This window comes from Rhincodon typus, chromosome 24 (genome assembly GCF_021869965.1).
Source record: "Rhincodon typus isolate 14 chromosome 24, sRhiTyp1.1, whole genome shotgun sequence".
Classification (NCBI taxonomy): domain Eukaryota; kingdom Metazoa; phylum Chordata; class Chondrichthyes; order Orectolobiformes; family Rhincodontidae; genus Rhincodon; species Rhincodon typus.
In genome coordinates this window covers 33,076,642-33,102,988 of record NC_063355.1, presented here as the reverse complement: position 1 = coordinate 33,102,988, position 26,347 = coordinate 33,076,642, and the positions used below count along the sequence as shown (strand labels likewise).

General features: G+C 39.6%; 1 protein-coding gene and 1 long non-coding RNA gene across 2 annotated transcripts in view; one reads left to right on the top strand and one right to left on the bottom strand.

Annotated features, from left to right (window-relative positions):
- LOC109921626 overlaps positions 1–6,156 on the bottom strand; it is a 33,126-nt gene extending 26,970 nt beyond the window's left edge. The window contains exon 1 of the mRNA XM_020521653.2: positions 5,623–6,156. Within this exon, the coding sequence (XP_020377242.2) occupies positions 5,623–5,793 (171 nt within the window). The 5' untranslated portion in view covers positions 5,794–6,156. The remainder of the gene's footprint in view (positions 1–5,622) is intronic.
- A 19-nt stretch (positions 6,157–6,175) lies between these two features.
- Positions 6,176–15,395, top strand: LOC125485956. Its single transcript, XR_007264679.1, has 3 exons — positions 6,176–6,431; positions 11,662–11,754; positions 13,848–15,395. It is a non-coding gene; the product is annotated as an uncharacterized LOC125485956 (long non-coding RNA).
- The last annotated feature ends 10,952 nt before the right edge of the window (positions 15,396–26,347 follow it).

Genomic DNA, 26,347 nt, shown 5'->3' with positions numbered 1-26,347 from the left:
TCAAAAACTCTATTGCTGGTGTCTACAACCAGCACTTGCTGACCTATGTTAACCCCGTTCAAAAAAACCTTGTCATTAAATTTCTTTTCCTCATTTCCAAATCCCTCCACAGACTTGTCCATTCATTTTTTAAAAATTTATTCACTCGTGAGGTGTGGGCATTACTTGCTGGCTAGCATTCACAGCCCATCCCCAATGTCCGAGTAGGTGGCAGTGAGCTGTCCTCTTGAATTGCTGCAACCCACATGCTTTAGGTTGACTCTCAATGTCCAAGATTGGCATTCCAGGATTTTAACTCATTAACAGTGAAGGAACAGCAATATATTTCTAAGTCAGGATGGTGAGTGGCTTGAAGGGGAACTTGAAGGTGGTGTTCCAACATATGTGCTGCCCTCGTCCTTTTAGATGGAAGTGGCTATCTAAGGATCTTTGGTGATTTTCTGCAGTGCATCTTGTAGATAGCACATACTGCTGTTCAGTGTCACTGGTGGAAGGAGTGTATGCTTGTGGATATGGCGTGAGTCATGCAGGCTGCTTTGTCCTCGATGGCATCAAGCTTCTTCAGTATTGTTGGAGCTGTACCCATCCAGGCAAGTGGGTGAGCATTCTGTCAAAATCTTGACTTGTGCCTCGCGGACAGTGATCAGGCTTTGGGGTATCAGGTGGTGAGTTACTCGCCACAGTATTCCTAGTTCCTGACCTGCTCTTGTAGCCACTGTGTTTATGTGGCAAGCCCAGTTCAGTTTCTGGTCAACAGCAACACTCAGGATGTTGATAGTGGGGGATTCAGTGATGGTAACATCATTGAATGTCAGAGGGCAGTATTTAGGATGCCTGGCATTTGTAAATTTGTAAATTGTGTGGCCACTTGTCATCCCAAGCTTGGGTATTGTCCAGATCTTCTTGCATTTGAATATGGACTGCTTTAATATCGGAGGAGTCATGATTGGTGCTGAACATTGTTCACTGATGATTGCACATCATCAGGCTGAAATGGATCATCCACTAGGCACTTCTGGCTGAAGAGTGCTGCAAATGCTTTTGCCTCATCTTTTGCACTGATGTGTTGGGCTCTTCCTTTATTAAGAATGGGAATATTTCTAGAACCACCTCCTCCAGTGACTTGTCTGTCTCTGTGATCTTCTCTAGACCCACTACATTCAGATAGAAGATATAATTCAGATAAAATTATGACTTCTTGTGCATCTCCAGTTTTAATTCCTCCACCACTGGGATCAAAGTCCTGGAGTTTTTCAGGGTTCCATACTTATTCTCACTAACTCCTTTATTACGTGATACAGTCACATAACAGTACCTTTGGTCATTGTATGTGTGTTTCAACATTTTCAGCGTTTCCTTCAGATCGACACGATAACATAAATATCAAGTGAAAAGTCTCAGTAAATTATAACAGGTCACCTGATCTGAAGGCAACGATCAGTCAGATCAAAACAGCATGTTAAGCATGAACTAATGCTAGAATAAAAACTTATTTTGCAAAGTAACGCAACTGTTTGACCACATATGGCTTATGCAATAACGTTTCAAACAAAACCAGAACAGAGAAAACATGCAAAGTGGGTAATATTACAACAAAGAAAGTTCTCTACCGCCCCCATCTTTGCTGCTACAACAATTATAGCTTATGTCTCTGGAGAAGCAACAATAGCAGGAGGGAGCATGTCATTGGAAAACAAGGAGCAACAATATCAAAGTGACAGAACTTACAATTGGTGTAGCAGTTCCTTTCTGGTCCAGTACCCCACTCTTACTCACTACTCCACTGAAAAAAAAATGTTGTTTTTCCACTCCTTTGTCTCTGATACTTCAAACTTGGACAGGAGAGCCTTTTCTTGAATTTATCACCATCTTTATTTTCTCTTTGGTTACAGGCAATGTTTCAGAAGCTAATTCACTAGGTATGCCTGTTTATTTTACACTCTACTTCTTCAGTTGCCAGGCGGCAAGCTCTAGAATTCTTTCTTTTCGCCTCTACTTCACTTTTCTGCTTAAACATTCCTTAAAAAGCTCCCACTTCAATCAAACTTTTGGTTATTTGACCAAATACTCCATCATTTGGCTAGGTAATATATACAGTATTTTGATTTATTATGCTCCTATGAAGCTAGAATTTTTTTTTTAACCTTAAAGAATTATACAACTTGTTGTTATTGACTGCCAAATGTCCAGTGCTGGAAAATCTCGTTCAGATAATAGGCTGGGAAATCTTATTCAGGTAACAATATACACTCTAATATCGCACTCCAAAGCAAAGTAATACCATCTCTAAACCAATATATTCTAATGATGTAGCTATTAAGACATGCTCAATTTTAAATTATAATCTCATGACAGATGTTATAATGTTCATAATAACAAACAAATCAATCCGGGTATGACTATAACAAAACCAGAAATTGCTTGAGAAACTCAGCATGTCTGGCAGCATCCGTGGGGACAAAAGCAGAGTTAACATTGAGTCCAGTGACTCTTCATTCTGATGAACAGTCACCGGGTTCAAAATGTTAACTCTGTTTTCTTTCTGCAAATGCTGCCAGATCCTCTGCCTTTCTCCAGCAATTTGTTTTTGTTTCAGATCTCCAGCTCTATTTTAGTTTAGCTGTGATTATATTTTGGTGTGAAAATGGCACTGCAATTCTCCAGTAAGGAATGCCCTAACATTCAGATTTTCTGAATTTTACAATTTTTGACTCAATGCTTTATGCAAATAGTTAACAAAATAATTCACTCATCGTTAGGTCCAGAATGATCAAACCCCAAGAAATATGTGAAGGCAACAATTCTGAAATTTCATTTAACTAAATTCAGAACATAGGATATAGCAGAACCAAAGTAAAAATCAATTTAAGTATCTTCTTTGTTCAAATTAAAATTTCTTTATAGCTGCAAAGCCAAGATACCTTTCTTCTGACAACCTCACTATAACTTGCCAGCACTTGCTATCCATTTTCACAAGTGAAAAAAAAGTAGTTTGTGGAAGGTACCAGACAGTAAAAGGCAGCATTGGGATTGTATGAAAATTGGAAAAAAAACACTTCCTTTATGACAGAAAGGAGGGAAAAAAATTCATGAAAATGAGTGAGAGTGCATTTTTGTGCTGATACGGAAATACAGAAGAGTTTTTATTGCAAAAGTGAGCTCAAGGAACAGAAAAATGATAGACAAGTCTGAAAAAGACTCAGGGCAAACTCTAGTCCGTACTTTTTAAATTATATGTCCAAATTTATCAAAAGGATAATTTATCAGATGTGATCATAAACAATGGAGCAGGCTCAAAGGGCCAAATGGCTTACTCCTGCTCCTATTTTCTATGTCTCTGCAGAATGGATTTTTAAAAATCAAAACAGTCAATTCTAGTCCTTTTATCTGAATGCATCCCCCATTACTTCCTGCAGTATTGTTAGTGAATGTTGATGACATTGCCTAGGCCTAATTAGCTTCAGAATACCCTCCAATGTACCCCTCCGTCTTTCCTCCTCTAACAGTCCTTAAAGCTACCTGTATATGCAAGCAATTGGCAATTTGATTAAATACCATGTGACTTAGAGCAATCTTTTGTTTTACAATGCTTGGGATGATTCAAATTAAAAGGTGCCATATAGGTATTATTTATCATTGCTCCTCTAATTTGTCTCACTGCTTCACCTGAAGTGCCAAGCCAAGAGGTAACCTGACTGTGGATTCTCACAAACAACCAGTGTCTCGTGTAAGAGGCATCCTTCAACTGAGTTGGTAAGTATGAGTTTAGTCAACATTGGAAGGCAACATACCTATTTGGTTGTGTTCTCAAAGTCACACATACATGCTAATTTGAATAGATAAACCTACTGCTGCTCCTTCTCCTGCCAAGCTGAGTGTTGATACAAATGAGAACAACCTAAGCAAAACTAAATAAGTAACAGACTGAAATTGAACACAGTCTTCTGATCTGAACAACTTCATTCCAAACCAATAATGCATTTGCCAACTGAGCACAAAGGAAATCATTCAGCTCTTGGGACACTTGGGCAAACTGGCGTTACACTCAATATCAACTATGATCCATAATTCTTCAGAAATGGCACAAAAAACAACTGTACTTTTTCAGCAAGTTGTTTAAATTCACCAATTTCTCAGTATAAACTGGTTTCTGACAGATTGCACGTTATTTTCATATGTTGAACTTCTTAAGAAAACACTTTCTAAATCAATTCTCCCAAATTAAAACATTAATTGCATAAACATTTATTCATATTCAAGTGTACTTTTAACTGGACATATATTCCAGCTATAATTCTTCTTTCCTTCATCAGCATTTAAATCTATTGGTTCTCTTACCATTTTGCTAATTTTAAATTCCCTTTATATACCTTTTATACATCATTTTCTACATTTTGTTGCCACTGTACTTTGCAACAGTCCTTTTCCATGTTTTTGGTTTTTGTGGTAAGATTCATACAAATATTTTCACTTTTTATTCCCCACTGTACTTCGTTATCTGACAACACAACCCTAAATATCACACAGGGCCGACAGTTGAACTCGGTGACAATTTAGTTTTATCTGAATATTGTAACCTACTTCTCGCAATCATATCCTGCTCGCGCTAAGGCATACGTCACCATGCAGATCGACGACTACTGTACACCTGGTATTCGATTTTTATACCCATCTCATCCTTCCTCAAAACGACTCTTAAAAAGGCAGAAATTTTAACATGTCTCTCAATCTTGTCAGTTTCCGATTATATAACACTCTCGCAGATTAAACCCCAATACGAGTCAGCTATTCTGTTTCATAAATGCTTTATGGCTTCCGCTCCATCTAGCTACATGTTATTTCAGGTTCAGCTGCGGGGTCACTGGTCAACTGCAGTTATGAGATACCCTCTACATTCACGCATTTAAAAAGCTAATGGGAGGGGCAATATCACGATCTGGAAAAATCGTAAAAAATATCAATGCAGTAAATGATCAATGCGATCGGAAAGCGATATTCGAGATGGGGTTTTACGTTTAGTTCTAAAGATACCCACCAGTTGCAATAACCCTGGATAAATCGACCCTCACAGATCAAAACACTTGCTTTATTTTTCATATTTGCGGCTCTCTGATCTGTTCGCTCTGTTCCATACTGCTGAAACCCCACAGTCTTTCATTTTTACAGAACGCGTATTATCCCTCAGTCGCTTTATTCGGTTATACCTTGGGGCGAAGAATGTGTCAGCACGAGTCGCTCTCAAGCAGCCCAGCGACTCCAAGGGATTGAAGGGAATAAAGGGGCCGGGGTCTGTCACCGCATTGAAGCCACTCAACGGGGCTCCTGTTCTCAGTGACTCAACCGTAATTTGTTCCGACCTCAATTGGTTGCTCAGACCAAGATGAGGTGATCTGACATTCGTATTCCTCCACATAAACAATTTATTCATTTTAATAACTGTCTCCATTTTGCTCGCAGTCATTAGACTGCGTCAAAGTTCGGGAGTGGTTGGTGCCTCGGGCCAAGCAGGGACAAGTCTTTCAGAGAATTGCAGCATTTCTCTGGGTCGTGGTTCCTGTCAAACGGACAGACAAGCAATAACTACAGGTCAAGGGGTTAGCTTTGAGTGCGGGAGTGGCTCACCTCCTGTTCGTTCTCCCCAGGCTCGGCTGAAACCCCGATCTCAGTTGGCAGCTCCACCAGGTCGGTCACTCTGATTAGCCCATCGTGTAGGAAAAGCGTCTCCTCTTTCACCGAGAGCCACTGGGCCGAATCGGCCGCAGCTGCGGCCGCCACTGCAGCCGCCGCCGCCATGGCTCCCGAGGGCCGGCGCCAACACACGGACAGCACGCTGCCGCCTCACGCCGCCGCCATTGCAACCCGCCGCTCTCTTCAGCCCCTCAGCAGGGGTGGGTTTTATAATAGAGGGGCAGAGAAAGGGAAGAAAACCCCAGTAACCAGAGGGAGGGGTGGGGGGGGAAGGAGGAGGAGAGCGGGCGGGAGTTCAAACACAGTCAGCTCCTCCGAGGAAATACTGCGGGGGGAGGAGAGGGTTGTTGGCGGCCGCTTGGACGGGGCTGGGTCTTGCTCCCTCACTCAGTGACAGTCGGAGCGACGCCGCTTTCACACCAGCGGCCGTCAGCGCTCACACTGACGCCATATTGGACAGATAAGGGACAGTCCCCAAAATGCACCGCGTCACGCACGGCGGCGCGCACAGCCGGCAATCCATCAGCAGGGGGGGCAATGCCCAGCCGGGCTCTTCCACCAGCAGAGGCTTCACCGACTGCACAAATGCTCACAGCCGAGATTTAGGACGGGATTGTACAGGATAGATGGCGTAGTTCATGATTGGCATGGTTTCACGAGGGGAAAAGAAATTCTTCGAGCGCTGAAGTCTAGAAACCACACCAAAGGGAGAGAAACTGCATACTCGAAGCGCACATTTTCAGGTGAGACCTATAACAGATGTAGGAATCCAAGACGGTTACTAATGGGGTACTCCATCCAGGAGGTGCGCGCGGGAGGCCGATTAACCAACAGGACACCAGCTGGGAAAACAAAGTTGAATGGTATAAAAACAGAGGGGGGGGGGCAATCTTCCCAACAGTGGGGAATTCATAACAAAATAAAAGTATACACCAGGGGGGAATCTGTAGGGAACGTAGTGGCAATCCATGGGAAAAGGCTTACATCAAAGAACAATTCAAAGCAGGAGGCTAACGATCCCTGGAGTGTTGTGCGCACTGGTAACGTTTCACGAGAGAGCTGTTCATTAAATAGCGAGAATACGTGACACAACAGTCCACAGCAGAATTGACACACCAAAACAACTCACAAGAATATACAAGAGAGCAGTCAACCAGAGCTGGGGGTAGGGAGCTGTAACACCACGAAACACTTTGCATGGAAAGAGATAGATAAACGATTATAGGAGGAATATTCCACTAGGGTAATAAAATAATAAACAGTGAGTAATAAAAACAAAGTGCTGGAGAAACTCAGTGGGTTGGCGGCATCTACGGTGGGAAAAAAGATTGCCTTTTCGAGTCAAAAGTGACTCTTTCTGTTTTTATTTCAGATCGCAAGCATCCGCGGTGTTTTGCTTTTCTTTGAGCATATAACTGGGGGTCATAACTTGTGCGCACTGCTGGTGCTTTGAGCAATAGAAGGCATTGCCAAAGTGCTCACACATTGAAATCCTCCAACAGCAGGATAATAGTGTTGCATACCTTTTTTGGTATTACCAAGATACGGTATGCATCACTTAGAAGACGATCAGTAATAAACATTAAGTACTGGGGAATGTCTACGTTGTTACCAATGCCAGTAATATACAAGCCTGAGGTAACAGTAGGAAATCACCACCAGGGGCAGTAGCATCAATGAATACGAACTGGAGTATCGCAGCAATATATACAAGAGTCAATGCAGGAATGGGAACAATAGCAGAACATACACAAATTGGCGCACTGCTATGTACAACAGGAGGAATAAACTATTGAGGAAATAGCAAAAAAAAAATGCTGGCCAAACACAGCAGGTCTGGCACCCCCAGCTGTTTTGAAGAGTCACCGGACTCAAAACATTAACTCTACTTTTTCCCCACAGATGTTGTCATACCTGCTGAGTTTCGCTAGAAATTTTTGTTCTTGTTTCAGATCTCCAGCATCCACAGTTCTTTGTTTTATTTTGGAGAAATAGCAATATGACTGTAGAATCGTATGAGGAATATATGTTGCAGATAAAGTAATAGTAGCAATCTAAATTACTGGTAATAGTGGGAATAGCGCATTGAAGACAGCTAAAGATATCAATATGCACACACATATATGTGGGGACTAAAGGAGAAATTGACAGGCCAAAATGTAGAGGAGTAATAGGGCATTTCCTAAGGCAGTATTTTCAGATATAAACCATAGATAAGTATACATTTCAGAAGAGGTAGGGAAAATATTCTTGTAGTTCATTATATTTCCCCCTTAGTGTATTATGCATTGGTCTTTTTTTTAAGACCAATGCATAATACACTAAGGGGGAAATATAATGAACTACAAAAATAAAGTGGTATCCAAAGCAATAAGGAAAATCTGCAATCATGCATAAAACATAAGTAAATGTTGTACAGTACAATTCAGGATCAATGGGGAGAACATCTTACAGCACAAAAAGGCTATGGGAATACACTAAGGAGAGTGTAGGAAACATAATATAGAAATGAAAGAGAGCATTTTACAGGGACATTTAGGAAAATGTTACTGGAAGTAATAGGGATTCATCCCATGAAACAATGAAAGTGAGAGCTCTCAGAACTAAATAACAAAATGGGCAATAGAGAACATAATATGATTAAAGCTAACAAACACACAGGGAAATGAGAGATATGATGTAGGGTCAATGATGTCAGTGGATGGTGGTGTTAGGATGCTGGTTTCTGAAAGGGCCGCACAGTAAAATACAACACTACTATTTACATGGTACAAAATGAATAAATTGAACTGTGAAAACATGGAACACAGAGCTATTTTGTTAGTTTACAATACAGGGTGGCTGTTTTAATTCAAAATAATTAAACTCAAATTAGCTGATCATTCAAAAATGTTAACATTACATTCACACTTTGCTGTGTACTTTAAACCATTAGGTAATTCACAACTTTTCATCCAAATTTGACTAGAATAACAGGAATAGACTGTACTTATGACATTGCATGTTCATGCATATTCATTCCTCTATAATTATATTTTAGAGCTACAGAAACCACTTGCCAATCAGTATTATTGCAAGAATAATATCACTGTACCCTCCAATATATACTTTCAAAGGACAATTCACATTATTTTTATTTCATTAATACATCATATATCTGTCTACAAAACTGCTAAAATTCCAGAATATCATGCAATCAAGATGGAATGTTACTTATTTAATAGCTTTGTTAATACATTCTGCATTAGATGACAATACACGTCAGTTGTCACAAAACAACAGTTTAGATTATATTTTCATCCTTGCCACCAGGGTATTAAGCAATTAGATTGCAACATAAATAGGCGGGGAGAATCTACATTGGTAATAGAATCTACCTGAATTTTCTCCGACTGAAATTCAATATTCTAGCAAAATCTTTATTTAAGCTTCCAAGATTTATTCAGCATTTTCAGTTCTTATGGTTCCTCAGGCGTCCTGTTTCCCTCCATTACCCAGCTCAAGCCCTCCACCATTGCAGTGCTTCTAGAAGCCAGGCCCTTCTCTCATATAGCTAGTCTCAGCACTTCCAGAACAGTCACCCAACTCTTCCCATGCCTCAGTAAATTGCAATAACCCCACATCCAAATGTCGTGTGTTGCTAAATCCATCAAAACTCTGTATTCCAAGCTATATGATGTTACATTAGTGCTTCCTGATCTATCAATACCCCTTATTCTGAGCTCCTTCATGTACCTGCATCATCACTGATTTCTTATGGATTTGATCAATCCTTAGTTCTTTAAATTCCTCAAGGCTTTCCAGTCTCAAAACAGCTTGAGTCCACCCACCAGATGGCCTGAAGACTTTCAAACCACACACCCTTGTTCACAGTGCACATAAGACTAGTGAATAGCTTTAGGTTCCAACCCTCTCATTGGAATACTGACAGATTTTAAGCCCTCCTCCAAGATCTCAGACACATATCTCAGAGTGTTTTTAGACTCCAAGATTCCTTGGCCCAATAACTCATAATTATATCCAGGTCCAACACTCCTGGTATGCCATTCCACATTTCCACATGCACCCTCCTATAGTCCTACTAGGCCCAGGCCACAGCCCCTCTTCCTCCTACTCTCCCCTGGCCTGACTTCTGGCTCCATCTTCAGTTTTGACTTTAAAATAAGCTATCTTCAAAAATCTTGTTTATTTCAGTGAGTGGGAGTTGTATCAGCATTTAGAGCTTATTTGTTTTGCGTGTAAGATCTTGAAAGATATGCTTTGAGATGGGATGCTGTTTATCAGGGAATAAGAAAAGGCTCTGCTGATTCATTAAAGAAGTGTCCTATACCCAGAAGCTATTAAACATTATTGTACTTAGATATTAACTCCTTTTGAACTAATTCCAAGTTTCCCATTAACTGTTATGGTTTTAATATCATGCCAATGTCCCTTTGTGAATTGCATTACTTGTAAATAAGCCAGAATAGTAATGTAGCCCACATAATGTGTATTATCTGCATAAATTTATAGGAAATGCACCATGCACTATGTAATCCCTGTTCACAATTTCCCTGATCAAGAAGCTGCACAAATTAAAAGAAATTTTAACAAACAGCAATTTCAGTTCATAATGAGTACAGTCTGTTCATTGGAAACTATTAACAAGCCATTAAAGCATGGAAAGGTGATGGGCTTAAGAAGCAAAACAAGTAAAATAACTAGAGACTGATTTTTCTTAATTGAGTGAACACTAAAAGGAAGTCTATTTTATCAATAAATCAAGGGATGACTCTGTGAAACAAATGATCACATCATAAACATTATCAAATTAAACTGTAACTTTATTTTCTTTTAGGACTTTATTCCCTTTGGCTCCCTTTTGACTATTTGACGCCCTTGCTAAAGTATTGCGCCAGAGACAGGATCAATAATGTAACTGCTATGCATTATGAATCATAACAGTGAGGCTAGCATAATATTTGAGGCTAGTTGGGTGTAAAGAGTACTACCACGGAACCAGCTCAATGATTTTCATATCCACTTAAACATTTTTGTGATCTGGAACATTAACTGTTTTTCATTTTCCCAACCCTAATTCAAGGTTTTGTGCACATACTGCAATCCCCTGTTGAAATCTGTAGACTCACTCATAAATTTGGGACTGAACCTGATACTTAACTAAAGCAAAAACTTTACCTAAACCCTGCAGTTTTGGTTTGCCAGTAACCTAGTCACAGTTTGATGAGATAACTCATACATGGCATTTCAGTAATTAAGAAGGAAGTTCAGAATTAATAACCCACATACTTCTGCCGCTTCTCCTGCTTCCTGCTGGACAGTTTTGACACTTGGATTTCTGTCTCTCATTTGCAGCAGTTCAAGGACAGAGTTAGCCACAACCTGCTGAATCAAGTTTGTTGAAGTCTGCATTTCTATACTTGGAGATTCTGTGTTTCCGTTAGGTTTATTATGCACAAATTCTCTGGGGCCTTTTCTGTTCTCGGTAACCACCAGGATCGATTTTCTTAGACATCTGTCCTTAGGATGGTTGCCTCCCTGTTGCTATGTCAACATAATGTGCAAAAAAAAAGACCCATGTGATTGGTATGTGCCCCAGATTCTAGAACCCCAGCATTATTTTTAGTTTTGACAGTCACTATGACAATAGCATATTGACCAATCACAATACACAAACTACCTCTGATGGTCAGTGGTCTTGTTGCAATGTCACAATTACATGTACTCAGATGCAAGTGCTCTCACAACACTAAACAATATTAGGAATGATAATTGCTTTTTGGAATATCCTATTGCAAGACATAAAATGACATTACTATTGAGCCAACACATTACCTGCAGTGACAACAAGTCATGTCGACCAGAGGTGCCAGATATTTATATTGATATAACAAAGCTTGAGGTTGTGTTCTTCATCTCTTTCTGCTTGAACTATTTCAAATAATTCTACGCAATGATGATTTGTTCTTACAGCTACAATTTAGTCAGTATAATTTGAAAGCCAGATGGAAGGACAATGATGACTTTAATGTAACTCTACACATTCAGCCTTGCTGTAAATTTCATGTAAGTCTTTTTTTTTCAGTCTTCTGAATACATAATGGCTTTTTGATAGATGAGACCATCATTTATTAGTACTTTTCACAGCTTTGGGTCAGTTGTAGCACTCTTAAGCCATGAGTGATGTTGGGCTCCAGTCACTTAAAAGGATCCAAAGATCCCAGATTGCAAATCCAAGTATTCTCGGACTTTCACAATTACTCCCAGAACACAGACCCACATTCTCATTTGTCCTACATTTTCTTTTATCGGTCCCTGTTGCAATGCATTTCTGACTGTATCTCTCCCCTTCTAACCCAATATATGTTGAGCTGAATCTTGCCATATTTTGGAAAAGTGTCATTTTTGTCAGATTTCATGGAGAGTTTCCCTCTGCAAGTCCTAGCTACTTTGCTTGCATAAACATGCCAGACTCACCTTATTAACTAACCACCCCATTAACTGACGCTTGTCTGATTCTAGTCTAATCTTTTCTTTCACCCTAAGTAGAAGTGCTTGCCACTATCGGGATATCCCGTGAACTCTGGCACAAGCATTATCTTTAAAAGGCTGTTGTGCACAGAGTCAAGCACTGTCAGTCTAGAGCTGCTCTGCACAGTTCATGATATTTTCCCTAGACATGGTAGATAAGGGGAAATTGGCACTAGCTTTGTGCACAAGGACTTGGACATCTTGGTGGATGGGGTGGTGCAGAGTAGGAATACCCTGTTGCCACAGAACCAGCAGAAGAGGCCATAACACCAGGCCCTGCTGACCTGGATGAAGGTTCCCAATCGGGTCAGTGCAGTTTCAGCCAACTGGAGGAATACTGAGCAAGAAGAAAGTCAATGACCAACTCTGCCCCACCAGGGTAAGTGCTGCCTTCTTTCATCTGCTATCTCACACTCACTCTATGTCTTCTACTGCACACATTTCCCACAAAGTCTCCTGCTCTACCATTCACACTATTGTATACAACAACTAACCCACTAGTAACCAACTTATTTCCCCCAAACCACTAACTCCGCATGGCCTCTGTGGTTGCCCACTCACTCACTCAGGACACCTCATCAGCTTTCCTCTACCTGCACTAGCACTGACACCTATGCTACTCAATTCCTTTCTCCCATTCAAGGAGAAAACAGCAGGTCAGAAAGAGCCAAGACTGGTGGAGGCAGGGGTGTGCTCAACATTCATCTCCTCAGCCCCTATAAGGAAGGGATCCTGATCCTGACCATCCCAACTAGGCAAATGACTGTGGCCAGACCTCTGGATTGATATTGGAGACTGCCCTTGACTTACTGCACCTGGATCCTCTGACTGAAGGGTGTCTCACTTGACTTGACCAGGGACGTGGGAACTCCAGCATCTGAAAGTTTCCTTCCAAGTCAGAAACCATCCTGACCTGGAACTATATCACCATTTCTCCAAAGTCTCGGAGCTGCTTTCCTAACAGCGCCCTGAATGCACACTACACCACATGGACTGGAGCAGTTAAAGAAGACAGATCACCACTACTACCACACGCTTTCCAAAAGCAAATAGGAAGGAGCGACAATCTATCAGCATCACTCATTTTCTATTAATTAATTTTAAAAAAGTGACTTGTCACTGCTTTTTAAAAGGGAAATCTGACTGTTACCAGTATTATTGTTGGGTATTGATGCAACTTCAGTGAATGGAATCAAAGTTCCTCCCATTGCAGGTTTTGTTCCTATTGCTTTCCTCTTTTCCCTACCCTTGATTTCCCATTTTTGTTTGCTTGCCTCTGGGTTCTGGCAACATTTTGCCCAACAACTGTGAGAATGAAACCATGAAAAACGGTATTAAAGCAGTGGAGGCCTAACCATTGTAAGACAAATTGAAAATCATCTAGAGATACCACAAGTTCAAATGTCACATGGTCAGACATTCAATGATAAAACCTGCAGAAATTCCTCAAACTTAGTGAGAATTCTTGAGAACAGCAAAATCCCCTGTAAACATTGTTTCCATTGGGCAAAGTAATTAGGAAAATATTCTGCATTGATGTTCTTTAACAAGCTTTTAGTAATTGATATGAAACTGGCAGCGGTCACTTTTTTAAATCTGTTTGTTATTAAACTCTCTTTCCCTCACAGAATTTTCAGCAAGATACCTTCCTGAAGAGTTTCAACATCATATTTGGAAATATAAGCTTCCCGAGTTGAATGCCACACATTGTACCAGCTGACAGGAACACAGGGTCCACTGGATATTTGTGATTGCTTACTGATAATGCTGGCTGTGAACAGTGCTTCATCCATTGTTGCATAAGATGGCTAATATTTTGCTTATTAAAAACAAATGCATGCATAGATCACTCTCTCTGAGGCCCATTAGAGTACAGAATGTTAATCTGCCTTCCTCTTAAAATCCAGGGACTTTTCAATCATTATTCACTTCTACTCGATCAACCTTGTCTTTTTGCACGCTCTTGGTAAATATTCGTCTCTAGATTTTGCCCTTAATCTAAAGTCTTCATTTAAGAGAGGTAGAGTCATCTCCGTGCATCCAGGATCATAGGAATGATAAAATGATTACAATGCTAAAGGAGGTCATTCATCCCTTTTGTCTATATCAGCTCTCTGCAAGAACAACATTGCTATTTATTCCCACTGTTCTGCCTTTTCCATGTGGCATGACAATTATTTTCTCTTCAGATGCTTATCTAATTGCCTTTTGAAAGATACAACATAATCTGCCTCCACTAAACTCTCAGTTAGTGCATTATAGATATTAACCACTTGCTACATAGAAAAGGTTTTTTTTTCAGGTCACCATTGCTTCTTTTGTCATTCTCTGTCTCTCCAACTCTGTCTAGATCACTCATGATATTGAACAATCTTTTAAACCTACTCTCAACCTTTTCTTCTTTTCTCTTCTCTTCTCTAAGGAGAATAACCCTAATTTCTCCACTCTATCGTCATATCTGAAATCTCTCATCCCCAAAACCCTTCTCATAAGGCTTTCTCTATCATCTTTAAAGCCTTCACATTCTTCCTAAAGTCCCAGAATAGGATACAAACTCCAGATAAGAGTGAACCAGTATTTTATAACAGTTTACCATAACTTCCTTGCTTTTGTTTGCTACACCTCTATTTGAAGTGCCCAGGATCCGATACCATTTGCCTTTTTAATCACTTTCCCAACCTGTTTTGCCACCTTCAGCGGTTTCCAAATATGAATCTCCAAATTCTCAGTCCCTGCATCCCTTTAGAATTGTACCCTTAAGATTCTATAGTCTCTCTTCATTCTTCATATAAAAATAAATCACTTTACACTTCTCTGCATTACATTTCATTTATTTTGTCCATGTTTGTTCCCTCTTGAAGTCTATCATTATCCTACTCGTTCACAATACTACAAGTTTTGTGTCATCCACAGATTTTATAATTGCACTATGTAAGTTCAGTAATTCTTGTACCAACACTTAAGGAATCCTGTGATGATTCGAATTAGGTCGTCCAGGTGGACCTCATATTCTATGAGTTCCCTTATTTGAGTGTTAACCTGGTCCTATCAGGGTGTCCTGACTTATGGATATAAACAAGAGTGGTAGGGGTTCTGTTCACTCTAGGAGCCAGCTCTGAGCTAGCTGGGTGAGTGTTATGTACTGTGCAAACTAAATGAAGGATGACGTAGTGACAGGTTACTGGCCTTTGTGGACTTATTTCAGTGGCAAAAAGAGAAAAACACGCTCTTGAAGAGATTCGCTCGCAATAATATTCCTTAGCTAAATCCATCAACTCTTGAAAGGTTTTCTTATCTGGTGCCTCCGGCAAAATTAGGCTTCTAATAACTGAAAAAGCTGCAGGTCCACAAGCTGTCAGGAGAATTGCTCATTGGGATAAGAATTTCTGATATGCCACTATTTGGGAAGCTTGACTTGTTCAATCCTGCCGTCGAAGACTGGGCCCTGCATATAGAAAGAATGTATTATTTTTTCCGGGCAAATGACTTTGGGGCAGACAAAAAGCAATGAGTAATTCTCCTGACAGCTTGTGGACCTACAGCTTTTTCAGGTTTTAGAAGCCTAACTTTCCCAGAGACACCAGATAAGAAAACCTTTCAAGAGTTGACAGATTTAGCTAAGGAATGTTATGACCCCAAGCCTTCTCTAATTCTGAAATGCTATCAGTTTTACTCAGCAGTTCAAGAACTGGGGAATTCTGTGCAAGGAATTTTGACAAGGTTAAGATGATTTTGGTTTAACCCTAAGTGAGATGCAGAGAGACAGTCTGGACTTCAAATAGGCACTACAACTGGCTCTGTCATTAAAAAATGCAGCCAGTGGAGCTTATAAGTTACAGGGTATTTGATGGTAGCAGACAACCTTGCCAAGCTGACTGAGCTTGAGGAACACCACTTAAGTGAATGCAATTGCATAGCCTCACTCAAGATATATCCTGAACAGAGGGATCTAGGTCAGCCCACAACAAAACAAAACAAAGCCAAGCATTGGCCAAATGGTTATAATTTTCTTGAGGATCTGGGCCATCATGCCATTATAGTTGCTGCCAGCATATGTACTTAAGACAGCAAAAGAGTCACACTAGGCTAGAACTGAGTAAGAGAACTCATAGGCCTGTATCCAGAAGAGTGCACATCCTGGAAAGTCCACCTGGTTTGGAACAGGTAAATTGCTTAGCAACATCCAGATCAGAACTAATCAAAATAAACATCTTGGTTAAATGGTCAACTAGTTCCAATAGAGGTTGATACCAGTGCAATAGAATCAGTGATTGCAGAACCAGTCTTTACCAAGATTTGCACTGGACTCTAACCCTCAAGTTTGCATAAGACGTTGGCTAGGCTGAGAACCTATAATCAGGGAACCCCTACAGATTAAGTGTACAACTTTAATTCTGATCCCTTAAGAGGAGCAGTTGGTTCAGTTATCAGATTGTAGCTAAATCCTCGGGCCCAAGCTTAATGGGGCAGAATTGGTTGAGAAAGATTGAACTTGATTGGCTCAACATTTTTTGATTAGAAAATGACTGTCAGAATGAAGTCCTCATTGAATATCCAGAAGTTTTCAGGAAGGTCAAGGGACTATCAGAAGGGGCCGAGGCCAATGAAAATACACCCAAATGGACAAGGAAGGTTTGGCAGTCATCATTCCATCAATATCTTTGCAGATGTAAATTTGTGATAGTAACAGACCACAAACCCCTGCTAGAGCTACTTAAAGAGCACGGGGCCGTGCCGCCCATAGCTTCAGGTCAAATTCAGCGGTGGCCTCTTATTCTGAGTGTGCACAGTTACAAAGTTGGGAAAAAGGAGGCTAAGTGGTAAATGCAGATGCCTTGAGCTGCCTCCCACTGGCGGATACTCCACTCGTGGTGCTGCCACTGGAAGAGTCCATTATAATTTTACACTTTCTGGATACCCTTCCGGTTACCGCTGACAATATCAGACTGTGGGTGCGAAAAGATCCAGTCCTGGCAAAATTAAAACAGCTGGTGATGATGGGGGAAACAAAAGGACCTTCATAGTCAGAACCGAAACCTTTCTGGACCTGAGAAGACCAGATCACCATAGAGGATGGCATATTATTTTGGAGAGCAAGAGTCATAATCCCGAGCAAAGGTCACTGCCAGATACTGGCTGAACTCCACCAGCAGTTTCCAAAATGAAAATGTTGGTGAGAAGTTATGTTTGGTGGCCAGGATTGGATGCCAACATAGCCAGATGCTGGGGCAGTGCCCAGAGTGCCAACAAGGTCAAAAATTACTGCCTTCTGCTCCTCACATTCGTGAGAATGGCTGGGGAAACAAAAAGATCCAAGATGGCGGCGGAGTAGGCCACATCTCACAAATGAATAAAAAAGGCTTTAACTTTTGTGACAACTCAGGAAATAGTTGGGCTTGATTACCAGTGTGCTACCTCATTGAGTCATGACAATACAAAACTTGGAATCCTTGCAAATTATGAGGAAGACAGTGTTAAAACTAGAAAAGAACATTGAGAAGTTGGTTGAGTCAGCAGATAGACTACCAATGAAGTTCAATTCAGAGCAGTGTGAGGAAATGCATTTTGGCAGAAGGAACACAGTGGTATAGTGTATACACTCCCCTAAAGCATTTGCAGGAGCAAAAAGACCTGAGTGTATTTGTGCATAAGTCACTAAAGGCAGCAGGACAGGTAGAGTGAGTGGCTAATAAAGCATATAATATTCTGGGCTTTATTAATACCAGTATAGAAAAGGAGCAAAGAGGTTATATTGAATTTGTATAAGACACTAATTATACCTCAGCTGGACTGGGTGCCACATTTTAGGAAGGATGTGAACAGGAGTGCAGAAAAGCTTTACGAAGATGATAGACTTCAGTTATGATGCTGGATTGGAAGTTGGGACTGTTTTCCTAGGAGGGGAAGGCTAAGAGGAGATTTGATAGAAGTTTTCAAAAGCATGCGGGAGCTAGCCAGAGTAGATAAGGAGACATTTTCCCCCATAACAGGATCAGGAACAATAGGGCACAGGTATAAGGTAATTTGCAAAAGAAACAAGTGTGATGAGAGGAAGATCTTTTTAATACAGCTGATAGTTAGGGTTTGGAATGTAATCCTTGAAATGTGGTGGAGGCAGGTACAATCGAAGCATTCAGTAGGGCAATATATTAATTGTTATTCAGTTAAAGCTATTGTATTTATTTGACGCCCCCTGGTGTTCTAAGTTTGGATCAGCAGCAAAATTTTTATTCGGAGTTGCAAGTTTTGTCATTCTCTGAGGGGAATAGGAGAAATACACAAGAAATCATTTCTGTATTTAGAAGTATTTGCTTTTTCCCATTTACATGCTAGTTCATCAATTTTTGTAAAGTCCAGTCACTCCCTGTCATTCAGCATATTGATGTACCCTCATTATCAGCTTAATCTATGGGCTCATCCTTCAGGATATAAATGGTCACCTGCCCACACTTACTTAAGGGAGTATTATAATATGGGAAGAACCTTCTTAATATCTGAACTTCCAAACATTTGGACTCTTAAAAGTGTTTGATAAAGTATTCTATGATATCCTTGTATTAAAAGGACAGTAGCAGCATAGGTACAAAATTGCAAAAGAACAGAAAACAGAAAGTAATGATGAATGGTTGTTCTGTGGAATAGAGGGAAGTATTCAGTTGTCCAATGTTAGGAGGACCTGTATATGCAGCAGAATTTCAAAATTTGTACTTCATGTGCAAATCAGAAAGATTATCAACAACGAAGAAGATAATTACAGATTTCAGGATAACTAAACTTATAGAACACAGAATTATTGGCTTTATTAATCAAAGCACATAATGCAAAAACAAGGAATTTAAACTAAAATTTTATAAGTTTATCTTGCTGAATATGTTTGTCAATGCAAAAGTAACAATCTAGCTGTGCAGAATCCTTTGGGGAAGAGTGACCATAATATGATAGAATCCTTCATTAAGATGGAGAGTGACGTGGCTGATTCTGAGATTCTGAAATTAAATAAGGAAAACTGCAATGTTATGAGGTACAAGCTGACAATTATAAATTGGGGAAAGTTACTTAAAGGGGTCACAGTGGATAGGCAATGGCAAACATTTAAAGATTGCTTGAAGGAACTGTAACAACATTTCATCCCTGTCTGGCACAAAAATAAAATGGAAAAGAGGACCTAATCATGGCTAATAAGGGAAATTAGGGATAATATTAGGCCTGTGAAAGGGGCATACAAATTGGCCAACAAAAGCAGTAGACCTGAGGATTGGGAGCACTTTAGATTTCAGCGGAGGACAAAAAGATTTTTTTTTGCAAAAGAAGTTATTAAGATGGGGAAAATAGACCATGAGATTAAACATTAAACTTGTAAAAACTGCTATAAGTATTTGAAATGAAAAAGATTAGTGAAGACAAATGTAGGTCCCCACAATCAGAAACAGGGAAGTTATAATGGGGAACAAAGAGATGGAAGACCAATTAAATACATATTTTGATTCTGTCTTCGCAAAGGAACACATCAATAACATCCCAAAAATGCAGAGAGTGCAGGGTCTATTGTGAAGGAGGAACTGAAGGGAATCAGTATTAGTAAGCAGATGGTGCTGAGGAAATTGATGTGATTAAAGACCAATAAATCTCCAAATAATCCACATCCCAGAGTACTTAAGGAAACGGCCCTAGAAATAATGGATACATTGGTGATCAACCTTCAAGAGCCTATAGACTCTGGAATAGTTCGTATGGATTGGAGAGTAGTTAAAGTAATCGCACTATTTAAAAAAGGGAAGCAGTGTGGAAAATGCTAGAATCCATTATAAAGAATTTAATAGGAGACCACATAGAAAACAGTGACAGTATTGAACAGAGTCAGCATGGATTTACAAAAGGAAATCATGCTTGACAAATCTACTAAAATTTTGAGGGTTTAACTAGTAGAGTTGATAAGTGGGAGCCATTGGATGTGATTTACTTGGATTTTCAGAAAGCTTTCAATAAGGTCCCATATAAGAGATTAGCATGTAAAGCTATAGTGCTTGGGATTCAGGTAGTGTACTGATACAAATAGCAAAGTAGGTGGCAGACAGGAAACAAACAGTAGGAATGAATGGGTCTTTTCTATTGGCAGGAAGTGACTAGTGGGGTATTGCAGGAATCAGTGCTTAGACCTCAGGTATTCACAATATATATTCATGATTTAGATGAGGGAACTAAATATATTATCTCCAAGTTAACAGACAACACAAAAGTAGATGAGAGGATGAGCTGTGAAGAAGGTTTAGAAATATTTCAATATGATTTGGACAAGTTGAGTGAGTGGGCAAGTGCATCTCAGATAGTTAGATAAATGTGAATTTAACCAGTCTAGTAGGAAAAACAGGAAGGCAGATTATTATCTGAATGGCAATATATTGGGGAAGGGGGAGGTGCAATGAGACCTGAGTGTCTTTGTTCACCAGTCACTGAAAGTAAGCAGGCAGTGAAGAAGGCAAATAGTATTTTGGCTTTCATAGCAAGAGTATTCAAGTACAGGAGCTGGAATTGTCTTGCTGAAATTGTACATAGCCTTGATGCAATCACACCTGGAGTACTGTGTGTGGTTTTGGTCTCTTTATCTGAGAAAGGATCCTTTGGACAAAGATTTATCACATTGATTTCTAGGATGGCAGGACTGGCATATGAAGAGAAACTGATTGGTTAGAATTATGTTCACTGGTATTCAGAAGAATAAATGGGTATCTCATAGAAACCTGTAAAAGTCTAACAAGCCTAGACAGGGTAAACGAAGGAAGAACGCTCATGATGACTGAGGAGACCAGCATCATTTGGAGGGGGGGCGTGGTTTTGGGTCACAGTCTAAGCATAAGGGGTAGGCCATTTAGTTCTAAGATGAGGAGAAATTTCTTCACCTAGAGGATGCTGAACCTGTGAGATTCGCTACTAAAGAAAACTGTTGAGGCCAAATCATTGAATGTTTTCAAGAAAGAGTTAGATACAGTTCTTAGGGCGAAAGGGATCAAAGGTTATGGAGAGAAAGCAGGAACAGAGTACTAAGTTGTAGAATCAGCCCTGACCGTAGTTACTTGGGGGGGCACAGGCTCGAAAGGCTAAGTGGCCTACTCCTGTTCCTATTTTCTATGTTTATACTGGAATCTCGCTTGGCATGATGTCATGTGACTCTCTTAAAGATACACTGCCTGTTTAGTCTGGAATTTGTACAATTGTCTCACCTGTCAAATAGTATATGCAGTCAATGTAATTTATTACATTGATGCTATGAGAAAAAGAACTGAGGCTTTTACTTTCATCCAAGTGATGTATCCTAAAATTTATAGACAAAATGCACTAATTGCTAAGATTGACATTATTGCAAGTTCAAATTTCAACATTTAATGCACCTTAGAAGAAATGTAATCAGGAAACTGGCTCAATGTAGTCCAGTCCACATATGATAAGCAAACTGCTTATCTGACATCTGTTGCAATGGCATTATCCATCTTAAATGTTGTTACAATTCATCGGGATGGATAGTGAAACTTATTATGTTGCTGATACAGCAGGACCTTCTATTTTTGGTCTACCAGCATGCAGGTTCCAGTCATTGTCACAGTCCACAGGATAACCAAACCATTAGCTGCAGCACCAAAGATTCCAGATTGCAATATCTATGACCTGATTAACCTTTGTTAAGACTGCGGTTTGATATTATTGGCAACAATAAAGGTGAAGTAGTGTTACAACTGAAAGATAACATCCTACCCAATATTGACTTTCCTCGTAAGTACAGCGTTCATAGTCAAGAAAAGCTGAAACTAGGATTAAATTCCATAGTACAAAAAAGATCATTTGGAAAAGTTGAGCATCGTACCGATTAATGTAGCTTTATTATTATGTATTTTGAAGAAAGATGGAACTATACATATATGTTTAAATCCAAAGTGACTAAATATTGCACTAAAGAGATGGCCACAAAAAAATTCCAAGAATGGATATTGTCCATGCATTTTTCCCCCAGAGTCACAGGAACTAATAACTTTCAGAACATCTTTCAGAAGATATTGTTTCCTCACATTATCACTCAGATTACCAATCATGCAAGATATATTCCAACCACACTTGGACTGTATCATTGGGAATCTACTAGGTTATCTCTGTATCACAGATGACATTGCATTTCTCAAAAGAACTAAACATGAGCATCAGTTCTTGACAGTGTATGGAAACATGGTCTTGTTTTCAATAGTAAAAACATCAAAAAGTCATTAACCAAATCAACTTCTTTGGTTCAATCTATTTGTCAACCAATATTAGACCTGGTCCTTTCTAAAAAGAGACTGTGCAGAAGGTGCCTATACCACAAGACTAAGTATCCCAAGTTCTGCAACTCTTTAACCCTGCATGTTCTGAAATTTATGACCAAGGTATCTCTTCAAAATCTTCTCTGTAAAACCACCATACAATTGGCAGAAAGATCACCAGAATATTTTTAAATCTCTCAAAAATGTTTAATTATTCAGCCATTGAGTTCTTCAATATCATGATCCCTTGAAGTTTACCACACTGGAAGTAGGGTAGGAAATGACACCTTTTTGTTTTTGGACTGTAGATTAAAAATGAGCAAAATGGATGCTGCTTTAAACAAAGAAAACAGCACTGTTTGTGGCTCACAAAGCAAGTGGAGCTAAACAATGCAAATACAACAGTGTTACTTTTAGGGTCACTGAACCCAGGCAAGTTGGCACTACCTATGTGAGTTCAGGGAAACTCATCAAGACACTTTCTTTTGTTTGATTTTTCAATTGGCACCAGCTATTCTAGGTTCATGAGTGCTCAATAACCCTCTTATTAGTCAGGTTACAGTTGAACACAGACCTTGTGAGGGGAATGAAAAACAGAAGGATGACATCAGAAAGCTAGCTGCTTCAATCTTTCTCTCTCCCTTTCTCTATAAAAGTGCTGTCTTTAATTTTCTGTCAAAAGACCAGATAAGCTATATTCAGAAATAATCCTAAAAGCCAAAGACAATTAGATAGACCCGTGTCTAACCCAATAAACTACAGACAGATCATCGCAATGTGGATAAAATTGAAGCTTTATTAAAGAATTAAGGATTGTGAAACAAATCCTTTAGTTTTGTGATTTTCTTTGTGTGAGTATGTGAGTTTTAAAAGGGGTAAATTTAAATTACATATATTAGAAATCCTCCTCTTTTACTGTCCTTGTTAAAGTTCAGAATGTTTTAATACATAGGATTTTTTTTGTATTGCTACTGAAGTAACTGGTATGGTTTGCTTTGAATCTGGATAGCAGTAAGTCAAGGCAAATTAGGATTCCTGGTAGTTGCTTTGAATGTTTGCATTTATCGTGATTCCAAGAATAGTGGGAGTCAATGGGTCATGACAACAGATACAAACCAAAACCCATAGTGTGTGTCTATTTCAGGATGGCGTTGCATTTGGTTCTAAGGTTCCAGTGATGTTTCAGGCCAACATGAAGGAATAAAATGGTACAAGAGCATGATCAATAAGCATGCAGACAAAAGCCTAACCAGGACAAAGCCTAAGAGTTTAAAATTTTCTTATGAAAGTATGGATTTGTTGTAAGATACCACTACATTGAGTCCAGCCTTAGCCATATGACTTTGTAGGTCCAGTCCTGCAAGGAAATGGGTGACAAGTCTGAACTGCATATAACATACTATTAAGGTTGACAATTTGGATACTGAAGGTGTCATGCTGGACAACAACTACACAACTTTGCCAAATGACATAAATTAATTTGCACTGACAGCACACCACAAAGTAAAGCTACAGAGACAAATTGTAACACCTTTATAAAGTCTAGATCTGGTTGCGTGGTACATCTAGCAAAGCATCATCTGAATGTGATATAAACATTTTATCTGTATACATACTTATACTCTATATATTCAATCCAAAAAAGGGTTCCCCTACTTTAGAAGGATACAGAGATTTGGTGTGTGATTGCACAAATTCTAGTTCAGACAGGCAGTGTACCTTTAGGATAGGTCATGACATCATGATATATGGTGTTTCAGTGTAAATGTACTTGCCTTGCTTTTCGTTACTTTCTCAGTACAATGGAATCAATGTAGTGTGTTCAGTCATTCAGTATGTGTATGTAATGTACAATAAGATCAGTAAGCCCAGAATCCAGACTATGTGTAAGTCTGTCATATTGTAGCAATATGAGTAGTTAGTGTTCTTCCACAGAATCCCTACAGTGTGGAAACAGGCCCTTCGGCCCAACCCTTCCACACTGACGCTCAGAGCATCCCATCCAGTCCCATCCCCCTATAACCTACCTAATCTACACATCCCTGAACACAATGGGCAATTTAGCATGGCCAATCCACCTGTTGTTAATAAACTTAAAGACATCTGTCTCAATAAGAATACAACGCTAATGGTATATGTTACATGGGTTTACCGATAGAGATGCACTCAGATCATATCATACGAGCCATGTCCTCCAAAAATTTCTACATGGTACAAAAGGGCATGAGAAAAGCCCAGTCTCTCAGTCCAAAGAAGGGCTATTATTAAACGTGCTGGCTCTTGCTGACAATAGCAACCAGTACTGGGTCACTTCCTTACTGAATAGCAAACTGGTAAGAATGGATTTGGACATAGGAGTGGTAGTTTCATTGATACCTAAAAGCGTGTATCAAAAGGAGCTGAGCCACATTGCAATGCAAACCTCAAAAATTGTCCAAAGAATGTACAAAGGTGCAGTGGTGCCTTTGCAGGGTTGTACCACTGTGAGTGTTCAGGTATATGGTCAGTTTGAAGATTTGTCCTTGCACATTGCCAAAGGAAAATTTCCAGTTTTATAGGGAAGAACATGATTGGAGAAAATCAAACTCAACTGGGCTGAAGTAAATCACTTGTCAGATTTTGCAACTGATCTAAAACAAATTCTAAAGAAACATGCCAGTGTTCTCAAAGGGGTTCTGGGAGCATTGAAACAGTTTCTGTCAAATTGAAAGTCAAGGATAAGAATCAAGTAAAATGTTGCAAGGTTACATTGTTCCTTATGCAATCAGACAAAGGTCGAGGCAAAATTAGAGAAGCTGGTCAAAACTGAAGTCCTTGAACCTGCAGATGTTAGTGACTGATTGGACCATGCCTATCATACCATGCTGAAGCAAGATGGATTGGTACACACTATTAATCTGATACAGTGTCCTTAGCAGTATCCTTTGCTTTTAATCAATGACCTCTTTGCTGGACCAGCTGGAGGTCAGCTTTTCAGTAAAGTTGTCTTTAGTCAAGCCTATCTCCAGAAGAACATAGATCCTGAGTCACAGAAATATTGAGGATTATAACGCATAAAGGGCTCTGCAAATACAAGAGACTTCCCTTTTGAATCACAACTGCACCTACATTATTCAAATGTGTCATGGATCAAATTTTAAATGGATTGGAAAGAGTCCAGAGTTATCTCAACAATATTTTTGTCATGGGGAGAAACATAAAAGTGCATCTCCATAATTTAGATGCTACTCTGCAGAGACTTAAAAGTCATGGCCTAAGAGTGAGGAAAGACAAATAAGAATTTTTGACAATTTCCATCAAATATTTAGGCCATGTCATTGATGCTAAGGGACTACACAAGTCATCTTCAAAAGTGAAAGCCATAACTGAGGCACCATCATTTACAAAGTAAACCAGCTTCATTCATTTTTGGGCTTGGTCGATTGTTGGCAAAATTGATCTCAAATCTTGCAGCCATTCTCAAGTCGTTGCACAATTTATGCCTAAACAAGAATTGCAAATGGGAAGATAAATGTGAAAAAGCCTTTATACAAGCCAAAGAGGCTTTATTACAGCCAGAAGTCCTGACCCAATTTGACCCAAAGTTACATTACAACTACAATGTGATGCATCAACATATGGAGTGGGGATAGTCATTTCTCACGCATTCCCTGTAATGATTGGAACCAGCTGGATCTTGTTGACCATGAGATGCTTGATTGTGGTTATTAACCTGGACCAATCAGGAAAGCTCTGGCTGACCAATATAACCAGGAGATTAGAATCTCCTCAGTTCAGGTGACTAACTCTGAGCTGGTTGGCCACAGCCAATGTACTGTGCACAAGTAAACAATGGGTGATTG